Source organism: Scophthalmus maximus, chromosome 11, assembly GCF_022379125.1.
Source record: "Scophthalmus maximus strain ysfricsl-2021 chromosome 11, ASM2237912v1, whole genome shotgun sequence".
Lineage (NCBI taxonomy): Eukaryota > Metazoa > Chordata > Actinopteri > Pleuronectiformes > Scophthalmidae > Scophthalmus > Scophthalmus maximus.
In genome coordinates, this window is record NC_061525.1 from 4,139,458 (window position 1) to 4,151,916 (window position 12,459).

Here is a 12,459-nt window from a genome sequence, read left to right on the forward strand (position 1 = left end):
GCCCAGATGTGCAGGACAAACGTTTTTTAGTACAGACTAAAACAGGGCAACGCTTGGATGAAAAGAGAGTTAGTCAGTTTGAGAAAACAGACAAGATTAAAGATGTTAATTGCCATACCTGCTATACAAGTACAATCGTGTATTAAACGTTTGCAGGGAAGCTCCATTAAAAAGAATAAGTTCATTAGCAAAAACAAAGTAGTTGAACAATAAAAGACAGTAATCATAATAATTAGATACATATACAGGAGTAGAATTAAAAAATGTGTGTGTTTGCAAAATAATTATGCAACACTGGTATGAAGACATAACAACAAATAAACTGATAAATAAACATTCAACTAGAATATAAATACGTTCTATATCTATACAATATTTTTGTTTGTGCTCAAAAGGTGGCAACAGGTGATTGATGGAGTATTTTTTTCTCGACATAAAGGAATAATTAAAAGGAAAATATTACAAATCTAAATATTGTCAAGCAATTAATACTAAATGAAGTTAATCTAGCATAATGAAATGCACAACAATGTGTTAACATTCAAACAATGTATGCCAAAGGTTAAAAATGTTAAACTTCCATCATTTTTGACCTCTGATCACAGGCCTGACGGGCCTTAGGGGGTGTGGCGGTGTTGGGAGTGGCTGTCTGTGATGATGCATGCAGGGCGGAGTCTCGTCATTTTAGCGCTCAAACTAGCAAAACTAACAGAAGAGCCTGAATCCAGCACAATTACACAGACTAGCCTGCATTTGAGCCCCGGCTGTCTAACCAGTGGCTGTTTCAAGTGTCTCTCCTTATGTAACCTCATCTTTAAGCATTATTTGCAAACAGCCAGTCTCCATCAAACCTCCATTATGGCAGCAGATCCAGCCGCCTGGAGATTTGCAGCAAAACCTCTATTAGCACTTAGTGGACTACTCCCGCTGCCAATAAGTGACTTGTAAACAATTTACAAAACATTACGATATGTTCCTTGCTTCATCAGCGTGTCCACTCTTCATGTGACGATGTGGTCGGTGTTATTAAAGCAGCGGGTGTTGACGCTTGTGCCACGGTCAGAATATTAGGGGGAAGGTGTGCACCATCACACCCTCTCTCTTGAACAGCAGTTGACGCGGTTGAGCTGTGATCCATCGGGCGCCAGGCTGACCTCAGAAGGAGCTGTTTTTTTCTCTCGCTGCCGCTTGCTGAGCTCAGGATTAGAGGAGATGAAACCTCCACAAGCACGGTGCACTTCAACTGGGTCATAGTTATGAATGTGTAGATTACACTGTGATTTCTCAGGCTGACGGATGACGGTGGTCCCTTGAGTTTGTATTTGCATAGAGATGGAGGCTGGAGGATGAAAACAACAACACGTGTTACTTCATATGTGCCCCTCTCCCCCCCAGAGGCTCGAACGCAGGGAAGATGATGGCAAACGTCCTCACGTTGGGTCGTGACGACAAAATTGTACAAGCTGCACTCCGGTGACATAACCATCAGTCACGTTTTCCTTCGTATTCTGTAGAGTTTGCACCTCGCCAGAAAGGTACAGGAGGGCCAGACCACATCATGAATTGGATATAGACAATTACTGAGGATCAAGAGAGCGGGGGGGGGGGATCTGTGAGAAGAGGAGGAAAGGGAGGCGAGTGATTACAGAGACAATAGAAGAGAGTACTTGGAGAGGGGGGAAAAGAGAGAGAGGAAATGACACGGAGAAGAGAAGCGAAGGAAGAGAAATGCTTGTGTTTGAAAGACGGAAGAGTCATCTTTTTCTCCGCGGGTTACTAGGTTCCTCCTCCCCGTTGCCCGGAGACCATGGCGGTGACCGGAGAGCTACGACTAAACAGACCCGGGTTAATCGCGCAGGATGGAAAGGCCACCTCCTTAATCACCACCCCGTTAATGAACTCGGAACCAGCGCTCGGCGTCCCTCCACCACTTCCCCCTGGACCGTCTCACAGTGTCTTTGGCTCTGAATTCATCCTCAGCGTCACGACATTTTGAACTCGTCCTGTGGTGTGCGACCAGTGTTTTTGCGTCGGATTATGAGAAGCTGCTGTGTTGTGGTGGGCTTATTAATATTTTAAGACAGAAGCCGCCATTAGTCAGAAGACGTTGTTGCAAGCCACTGGGCCTCCTGCACTGTGACCTCACGAGGCACGTAACTCAAACATTGATGTGGTCGTTATGACAACATAAACTTAGTGCCATTTGTCAAATTCCTTCAAAAATAATGACTACATATATTTTGAGTGCTTGACTGGTTGAGAGAGGCAGATGAAACTCTATGAGGGCCCCACTGTTAATACATTTTCTGATAAAGTCAAAAGCAATTCTCAGTAAATTGATGAACAATGTTGGTTATTACGGAGCCCTGGGACGGAAAATCTCAAAATGAAACTCGACGCCCCTCTCCCACGGGTGCGTGTGCGCTCCGCTGTGGTGGGGTTTTTTTCCGCGAGGGTGTCGAATCAGGAGCAACTGGACTCGGTCGCAGCTTCGCGAGGGCGTGTCACCTTCATCCGAGAGGCTTCATCAGTTTCTTCTCCCTCTCCACGTCCTCTCCGGGGCTCCGTAGATTATGGCACGGTGAACAGAATATTCATTTTGTGTTAACTTTTACTTGTTTTGTTTATTTTATTTGAGCCAATCCCAGTATCATATTTAATCATATTTAAAGCCCATATTAATTGAGGCTAAGCCAGTGACATTTAAAGTCAAATCATTGTTTTTTCCTCTTTTGTATCGAGGAGAAAATTCTAGGAAAGCTGTCTTCAACATGCACATGCCGCATGGCAGCAAATCTCTTGGGACGAGTGGTCAAGCTCAAGACCTCCACACGGCCTGTTGCAAGGATTCGCTGATCCACCTGTGCTTCCCCGTGGCGCCGCCTGCCGTGACGAAAAACACTATAAAAATGCCCGTCCTTCCAAGTTATGGCATGAAATACTACAACCTTTTCTCACACGTTTACACCGTCGACCGCGCCTCCATCCTTTGTGTGTCATCGGCGTTGGGAGGCCAGCGTCTCAACATGGTGCCGTCGGATCGATTCATTCGGCTCTGCCTCGGCTGCACGGCAGATCACGGCGGTTCGGTCTGTTCCGTGCAGCTCATTTAACTGCTGTCGAGGGGCAGTTTTCACACGGAGGTGCATTCAACTATGCGTTCGTTTTCTTGTCTGCTGTCACCCACTATAATCTTGTCGTCACAACTACTTCCCACTGATGGCGCTGAAGAGATTTGCCGCCCGCGACGTCAAAAGTCGGCTGCCGCTGAGCTCGCATCATATGTTGTTGACCATGATTTTATGAAGAGTCCTCATCTTAAAGGGGCAGTGAGCGATTTTGGAGAAAGATTGTCCGCTTGGCGATGATTTGACCGCACCGGGCCGGGCTCGAACCCGCAGCCTCGGGGTACGGGACACGGACGCGCTCACCACGAGGCCCAAACCCTAGAGTCGCTAGCTCGTTTCTTAACGTGTCGGGGGGGGTGTTTACAAACTGAACACACAGTGTTGTGTGGTGCGGCCCTCGCCATTTTTTTTTTTAGTTTTCAATTCACGGGGCTGAGCCTAATAACCAGATTTTTTATTGTGTAGGTTTAAACTTCTCCAATCAATCTAATCTCAATTCCCCATAATAAAAAAGGGTAAACATATTCAGCAAATTAATTAAAAATCAAAGAGTTCAGAGCCTTACTTGAGTGTTTTGTCGAAGCCCCTTGCACATCCTAGATGTGGGTAGTTTATCCCATCGATCCTGGCTGATCCCCTCAGGCTCCGTCAGGTTGGACGGAGGGACTCGGTGAACTGTCTTCAGGTCTGTCCACATGCTCTCCGAGGTTGAAGTCTGAGCTTTGGCTCGGGGCCACAGAGTGACCGGGACTCGTCCTGGAGACAAGGCGGCATGTTCTCCATCTCCACGTCATCGGTGGCCTGAAAAGAGGGACCCCGGGCCCGCGTCGCATGCGCCCTCGAGCGGGGGGTTTCCTACGAGGACCCGTTTTATATTTGGACGCCATCTTTCCTCAAGTCTCCCGGTCTCTCTGTTGCTGAGACGCGCCTTCGCGGCCCGATGCTTTCACCACCGCGCTTCACCATAGGGTTGACGTCAGCCAACCCTGGTGAGCCGCGCTTGGCGTTCACCAGACGGAGTGTCTGGAGAAGTCTTTTCCTCAAACTCTGACTCCCGTGCATCAGCTCTGCCACAAAGGCCTCGTTGACGGAGTGTTGCCGAGTTGGTGGTCGGTGCGGTCGGACTCTCCGGGAGGCTTCTGAAGCTTGGTCGGGGGGACTGTTGCCTTTTCTTGGTCAGTTGATTGATTTTTACAAAATACTGAGACCACAGTGCTCCTGGGAACATCAGACCTTTAGAAATGGTTAACACACCCACGCCCCGATCAATGCCTCACCGCGATTATATCATGGGGAGAGTTCTTGGACTGTGCGGTCTGTTTTTGTCCCGACGTGCGGTTGTGAATTGTGGGGCCCGATGTGCACGACTCGTGTGCCACGTGGCAGACACAGCAGAGGGTCTGCTTGCTTTGCGTAACTGTTTCAGGTAAGTTCTTGGCTTTTGATACATTGTCAAAAGAATGTTGTAAAGAGAATGTTTTCTCATTGGCATAAAGTGTGCAGAAAGAGAAGAGCTCTGTCGCTGCACCTGTTGATGCTCCGATCGTAGGTTTCTGTCAGCTGCTAGGCTTCACTCTAATCTAAAACAATTATGCAGGTGATTTGTGTGCGTGTGTGTGTCTATTTGTGTGTGTGTGTGTGTGTGTGCGTGTGCGTGTGTGTGTGTGTGCGTGTGTGCGTGTGTGCATGTGTCATTCAGTCAATGCTGCTGTGATAATTCATTGCCCCTCCTTCGCAGAACAATAGGCAGCATGAAAACCTCAGTGAGTCATGAGTCATACCTGGAGACCGAGCATCTCTCTCTCTCTCTCTCTCTCTCTCTCTCTCTCTCTCTGTGTCTCTCTCTCTCTCTCTCTATCATGGTAGGCCCTGTTGCCACACTGTTTTCGAATTCGAACCCAAACATACACAAATATAGACACTTATAGTATGCACTTACCCCTACAGACTAAAATGCATTGACACACACACACACACACACACACACATGCACAGGACAACATTAGCATCGAGAGTAGTGGTGCGGCTAAGAAAGCAGACGTCACACATGTTGAAAGCAGACATTATGTATCGTCTGAATTATCATCCTGTTATGCATTATAAAAACATCTGAATGGATTATGTGTCAGAGTGTTCGTGTGTGTGTGTGTGTGTGTGTGTTTGTGTGTGTCGACAACCCAACAGTTGGTCATAAACTCATGGCTGTCGTCTCAGTGATGGTTAATGAGACTTTAATAAATGGTGTGAATACATTTGCATAAACACCTCTCAGTGTGAAAGGCTTCCCCGTGCACAACACCACCACAAACTGTCTGAGACATCACATCTAAATTATGGAAAAGTAAATTGTGAAAGATGCTCAAAAAATGCTCGAATGCATTGGTGACCTCCATTTTCAACCAGTGATGAAAAGGGATACATAATTCTTCGCCAAACACATAAATGAAGAAGGCTTAAAATGGTATCATAAGTAATTGTCAGATTCATCCTGGACCAATACATATTTTGTGAATGTCGTGCCGAATGAGAGATACAGTATTCTTCTTTATTCTTTCTTTGGATCAATCGTTGCAGATCCCACAGGTCGACCCACCAACAAGCTGTCATCATAAAAAGACTCACAGTCTTTACTCTCGAGCTCACACATGGTCCCCAAAGGATGAATGCTAATCATTCTGGCGAACCCCAACTTTTTCTGTCGTGCCACGCATTTAGAATGGCCATGATTTCTAATATCTGTTAGTAACAGTAGACGTCTAAGAACAGGGTTCATCCTTACATCATGCTATACGTCATGTCCAGCACTCTCTATTAGCGGCGGGACGGGACACTGCATCTTCTCAGGGTCGTTCATTCGACTTTTAATCTGGTCTTTTCAAGTTGCCTACAATGGATCATGATGGATAGTCAAAATGATTGATGTCATCACTTACTTGAGCTCAAGCAAAAATGATTTTTTGCTTATTCCACAAAACGCCTGTACCTGCTCGGGTCAAACCCGCCCCTGTGCCTGTGCGCTTCTGTAAAGTGGAGTGGTCCTTCCTGTGGACTCTTTATGGTTTAACAAGATTGCTGTTCATGCGTGAAACTCTGCCAACAGGTTTATGCTTCGTCGGCTCTGATGAAGAATGGGTCATGACAGATTTTCATTTTCATACACCAGCAAGCTATAAAAGTCAGACGGTGGGAGGCAGCGCTACAGGCTTTCACTTAATGCATCAGGAAAGGCAGCGAGTATACGAAGCAGCATGGGAATTATTAGAGCCCATATTCCTATGTGTGTGAGTGAACGTGTCGATGTTTATGTTCGCCGGTAAAGGGGGAAATGAAGTACGTGGTGTGTCATCAACAATGACTTCATGTGTGCTGTTTGTTCTTGTGCTCCCTTGTGTTTTTTTCTGCCTTTTCATTATAATGAAGCCGGTTCAGTTTCCCCGTGTGTATGAAGTTTGGTATAGGCTGCCTTGCCTTTACGAGTGTTTCTTATGTAAGAGCTGTGTGTACAGTTGTGTAAGTGAGGACAAGATGGTCTTATTTAATGTGTGTGTGTGTGTGTGTGTGTCCAGGACCTGGGCATGGAGTCAACATCCCTGGACGACGTGCTGTACCGCTACGCAAGCTTCAGGAACCTGGTTGACCCCATCACACATGACCTGATTATCAGCCTGGCGCGATATGTCCACTGCCCCAAGACGGTAGGACGCACCTTTAACACGCTCGCATAAAAAAAGGTCATCGAAAAGCAAAGAATAAACACGGTTGATTACGCCGAACACAACCGTGCATGCACACACACACACACACACGTTGACTATCTGTGATTCCTTGCGTTGCTGCCGTGGGATGATCTCCTGACTCACTTTGTCCGACGCTGTTAGGTTACGGGAGAAGAGCTTTTGCTGTTTGTTCATTCATGTATTCCTGTATGTCACTGAAGGGGGGGGGGGAGGGAAAGAAAGCATGACAGTGGCCGTGATGGATGAAAAATGCATGGAGGAAGGAGGAGTGATGGAGCTTAAGAGAGGAATTAAAAGGCCTGAAGTGCAGTGCATTCTATTGAAATGCTCTGCCCCCAGTGCTGGCTTTCTTTTAAACCCGTGCTGAGCCTATTTGAATCTATTTAGAAAAAACAGCTGTACAGTTTCTAGACCTCTGGATGACGTCTGTCTTCCAGCCTCAAATAAACTCAAATACTGTACTTTTCGTGGATGATAAGTTAATTGATCTAATCTGTGTGTGAGTGATGTTTGTCTCACCAAGACCTCCCGAGAACGCCATCTCGCCTCCTTAATTTGATGCGTTTCCTGTGAGAGCAGGATGCTGGAGAGGCAGGCTCCGGCAGTGTGATTTAAAGTAATCGGCCCAAAAAATCACACGAAGTGAACTTCTCTAAAAATAAAGAGAAGATGCTCATGCATAAAAAACACTGAGGTAGATTTTAAACGCAGGATCTAAGACAAACAAATCAATAATGTCTTCCTGATGAGTAAAGTGGAGAAAATTGATTGATCTTGGGACAATTGAGCCACGCGACACTGCCGCACTCGTGAGCACCATTTTGCTTTCAGTAGCATTACATTAAGGAATTAAGGGGATTTGATGAACGAAATTCTGCCGCAGTCCCACTGACAATTAAACACCCCCCCCCCCCCCCCCCCCCCCCCAAAAAAAATATGAGGGCTCGCACTAATAACCCTAATGTTGACATAACATTATCAATCATTTGCAGCCGGCTCTCTTTCGTGACGCTCTGGATCGGAGCGCGTGCAGGATTAATGTCAGCGAGTGGTCCACCATAAAGCTTCCCGTGGACATGCTGAAGGAACAGAACTGTGTTACTGTTATCTGATAACATCTCAAGCAAAATCCCATGAAGTCCAAAAACAGTAAACGGAGGACTTTTTCGGTTTCTGGATCCAATTAGGCTAAAATTAAGAACAAATATAACAAACATTTGACTAAACACTAGAATTCGACTCAATCTAATATGCATTTGCATTAGAAGATTAAGACTAAAGCTTTATTTGGTGTCAGAATGAAAGGAGGAACTAATAGACTGTGTAAAACTAACCCAAAAAATCTGTTCACTGCTTAAGAACCAGATATGTATAGACTCATAGTGGATGCGTAATGGGAGCTGAAAAAAAATAAAATAAATACTGGATATCGATGTGCAAGCCACGCTCTGCGACTCTCGTCACACGCGTCGACGCCACAGAGAAAATTGAAGATAGGGGTTCTGTGTACATTTCATGATTGGTGAGCTGAGAGAGAGGGAGAGAGAGAGAGAGAGAGAGAAGAGCAGAGCAGGAATGAAAGAAACACCGGGGGGGTGTTGTTAAGTGCCGAGAGAAAAGCAACAGGAGAGAGGAGCTATAGGAGGATGCAGAGAGAGAGAGAGACACACACACACAGAGAGAGAGGTGTTATTTCCCTCCTTCTCCTCCATCCATCCTGTCACACACATTTGATCACTGCTCTTTTTCTACCTTGCCGGCATGAAAGATAATTCAGGCTTCACTTCTCTCCCTGTCATGGACTCATATAAAATTGTACCCTACCTTTTCCCAAAAAATCCACTGTGCATTATTTTATTTTCAAAAAACAATATTAAAGCTTCTCACGAACAATCATTTTCTTTACTCTCTGTTAAACGTCTCCACCCTGGTCCTGATGCTGGTGTGCTTTAGATAATCCCGGTGCCAAAAGGTGGCTTTATTTCCTACAGCAGTAAATGGCCGAAAAATATTTAATATAAAAACATTGATTGGAGCTAAACTACCTCGAATGGGTTGGTATTGCTGTGGAGTGCCAGGCAACATCACCGATTTATTACAGGTATTTAGTACCGAATTATTCACTTCTTTCTTAAGTCACGTTATGAAGTGAGTGCATGTGTAAATTGCTGACTGAATAAAAGTGGATTTAAGTTACTGCCGTTGCATAACACTCCGTTTCATCCTCACATCTTATTCAACACTGCAGCCCCCAGGACCGCGGGGCCGTACTTACACTCTGCTTAACGCCGACCCTCCACGGAGCGAATTTCCACTCCTCTATTCTAAGGGCGGCCTCTCGTCCGGCACACATACAAGTGAGCATGCTCTGCCTCCGGGCAGCTGGCTCCACTGCGTCTATGCGGAGTGGACATGTTTCAGGGACGTTGTCGTCCCCCGTCCCCCCCGGCACGACATCCGTCCGAGTGTTTTGTCGCGCGTCTTCTGCGCGGTTCCGCTCCGTCTGCCGCCGCGCTGCTTCGCACGGCTGCGGCTGCGGCCGGTGCCGTCGCCGTTGTTGTTGCATCGGCAGTCGCGCTGTCACTGTCTTCTTTTTGTCGCAGACGCAACACAACTGTTTTGTTTTTTTTCCCTGATACCGTCATAAGTGCCTTTGAAGATCAACAAACGCCGTGTCCTCGTTTCAGTCTCTTATGGTTCAGTCAATCCAGGGGACAGAGGGTTTGACCCTCCTCACATCCAATTTATATCAACACACAGTAACACTGCTGGAGGATTCATTTCTCCTTCCCCACAAATAAATAAAAGAGACAGAAAACATGTTGAGCTAATGGACGGGATTGATTAATGCAGCGATAGTGTTGTGGAGATGCATAAATTGAAAAGCAATTGCTGATTACATCGTGTTTATCCAGCTCCATCTGCAGAATATTCTGTATTCCATATCTCAACACGTATCTTTTTAATTTAGGTCACAGTGTTGCGCTCACAACAATACGAGCGAGTCCCTGGTTAACTCTGCTACTGTCGGGGATAAAACACACTCCTGCACAATTAGATTACGCTCAGTCCAATGTGTTCTTCCCTTAGACTGCCGCGGCGGTATTGATCCTCTCTCAGTAATTATTCAATAAATCAAACCGCATCATATCCATCAAATCAAAGGAAGACTAAAATGAAAGATCGATATTAGGAAGCCCCTTATATAGGCAGTGTCTTTTGTTATCTGAGGTAATTTCAGACAGTAGCCAGAACAATATATACTACATATTATATATGTTATATATTATATATGTTATGTTAGACATATATAAAACACATAGTTTCATTCTTCAACCCCCTCAACTGATTGTAAATAATCTCTTTGGTGATGCGTATGCTTCCATGTGTTTACCTCTCTGTGTAATGTGTAAAGATAGTACAGGATGGTGCACACATAAGCTCAGGGATTTTTTTTTTTATAGACAGTAGGCCGAGAAAAGGCTTTGTCTTCTGTGAGCGCCACATGAACAGCTGATTTAGTTTCAAGCCTGTCAACAGCTGCCCCCGAGCGATGCTCCGAGCAGCAGGGGTCAGAGGTCCTGATGCAGCAACGTGGCACGCGTGGCCTCCTATGCAACAGGGCTGCATTGGATGACGTGTGATTTTTTTACCTTGGTGGTGTGTTTGCTGGTTTGCTGCAGGCCTTTATCTAACCAGCTCACTGTTGCTGTGTCTCCTTTTAATATTGCTCCCTGCAATAATTCAAACTGACATGCAACAAGGTCCCAGGCCTAACAAAGAAAGCACTGAGTATGTACAGTACTGCAGGTAGGGAGTGATTTCGCACACATTGTTTAGTTAACAGCGCGTTGCCTGTCACCGCTTCACAAAGAAAGCCTCACTGTGGCTCAGAACCAAATGTGAAGCAGCGGCGGCGGAGGGTGAGTAGAGGTTTGCAGACAAAGCTCTGAAGAGCTTTCGGTGCACTGTGAGGCTTCAGTTTGTCAGATGAAAAAAAGGAAAAGATCAGGGGCACTTAAATCTAAAAGGCTTTTCACTGACTTCCTCTCGTCTCTCTCCTGCCTGGCCAACACCTGTTGAATCAGTTTCATTTTAAGACCTGTTGGAAAGGGGCAAAAGAGCTAAAATGGTTAGATGACACACACACACACACACACACCAGCCTACGTACTGTATGGAGTGTGAAAGGTGTACTCATCGCTGTGTGATTCAAGCCAACTCTAAGCTTGTAAATCTGTGCTTACACCGACTGAAAGCTTTGCTGCTTTGTCACTGCAGCCGCTGCGATTCTCCCTCTCTGCAGATCTTTGTTACACCTCTTTATTTTTTCCCATTTCGTACCTCGTCCGTATGTGCTCTGCAGCTTTTCATCCGTCCATCCGTCCATCCGTCTTTGGCTGCACTTTTCTGCTTTCATGGACGCCGGACAATGTGCGGGAGAATAAGATCTGAGCCATGGTCGAATGTTGACCTTTCACACGTGCAACACACAGCCTGGACACGCGCGATCTCGCCCTCTCTCTCTCTCGAGAGAGAGGGTTTCGCTGAGGGCCGGCACCTGGGTGGAACCGTGCAGGAGGCCAGAGCCGGTCAATACGGACGGAAATGTCGTAAAACACACGGTGATTTCCCCGGACAATGATCCGCTCTATTCACACATTAGCTCAATATCCACGACACGGGGGGCTGGCGGGGGTAAACTCCACCTAATGTCCAGTTCAAACTGACTCTGACATTTGCTTTTACACGTACAGCTGCTCAGGGTGGAAGTGCGTGTGTGAAAGCAGCTTGTGTGTGTGTGTGTGTGTGTGTGTGTGTGTGTGTGTGTGTGTGTGTGTGTGTTGCCCTGCTGATACTGACTGTTTGTTAAATGTCAGATGCCAACACCAGAAAATCCACGTGTGTACATGTGAAATACATGTCTGATCACAGTTACAACCGTCATTGATTTTTTTATCATCTGCCACTTTAATTCAGAAGCTATGGTAAGAGGCTGAACATGCCTTTTACATTTTTCAGAATGACTAAAGAGGGTTTTTTTTTAGATTTAAAGTCAGAGCTTTAAAGTGCATCAAAATGATGATTCAAATTCATTCGTAGTAACAGACCAGCACCAAGACAGATTATGATCATATTCGATGCTTCTGCGCTTTGCAGAAAGTGCGGATGTGCAGGCCGTGGTGGGAGATGGGCGTGTTACACATCAGACCACAGTTTGTATCCCATCGAGAATTTTATTGACGTTTGCACATAATCCAAGGTTTTGCGGATTCATCCAGTTTGGACATTCTAGTCTGGTGTTGAGGGTCATGTGATGAACATTGAAGTCAAAACGAATGTCAGTTATGGTGGTGGGGGTCATAGTGTCCACAGAATTGGTGGGTGCTAATGTATGTCCAACTTTGAACGACGTTGATCAAAGTTGTGAAAAACCTGCACTCACAGAGTTGTCCATATATGCTTCACTGGATTTTCAATTTTCATTGATTTTTAAGAGCAATTCAATCAAATTTAAAACATCAGCAAGACACAACATCTCTGTGTATCACTGTGACGCAACAGGCGCCTCCAAAAACATTCATCCCCTCACT

At 45.8% G+C, this 12,459-nt stretch overlaps 1 protein-coding gene across 1 annotated transcript in view; it reads left to right on the forward strand.

Moving 5' to 3' along the window:
* The window catches only part of lrrc75a (leucine rich repeat containing 75A), a 46,137-nt gene that overhangs the window by 2,540 nt on the left and 31,138 nt on the right, over window positions 1–12,459 (forward strand). The window contains exon 2 of the mRNA XM_035623692.2: window positions 6,695–6,823. Within this exon, the coding sequence (XP_035479585.1) occupies window positions 6,695–6,823 (129 nt within the window). The remainder of the gene's footprint in view (window positions 1–6,694; window positions 6,824–12,459) is intronic.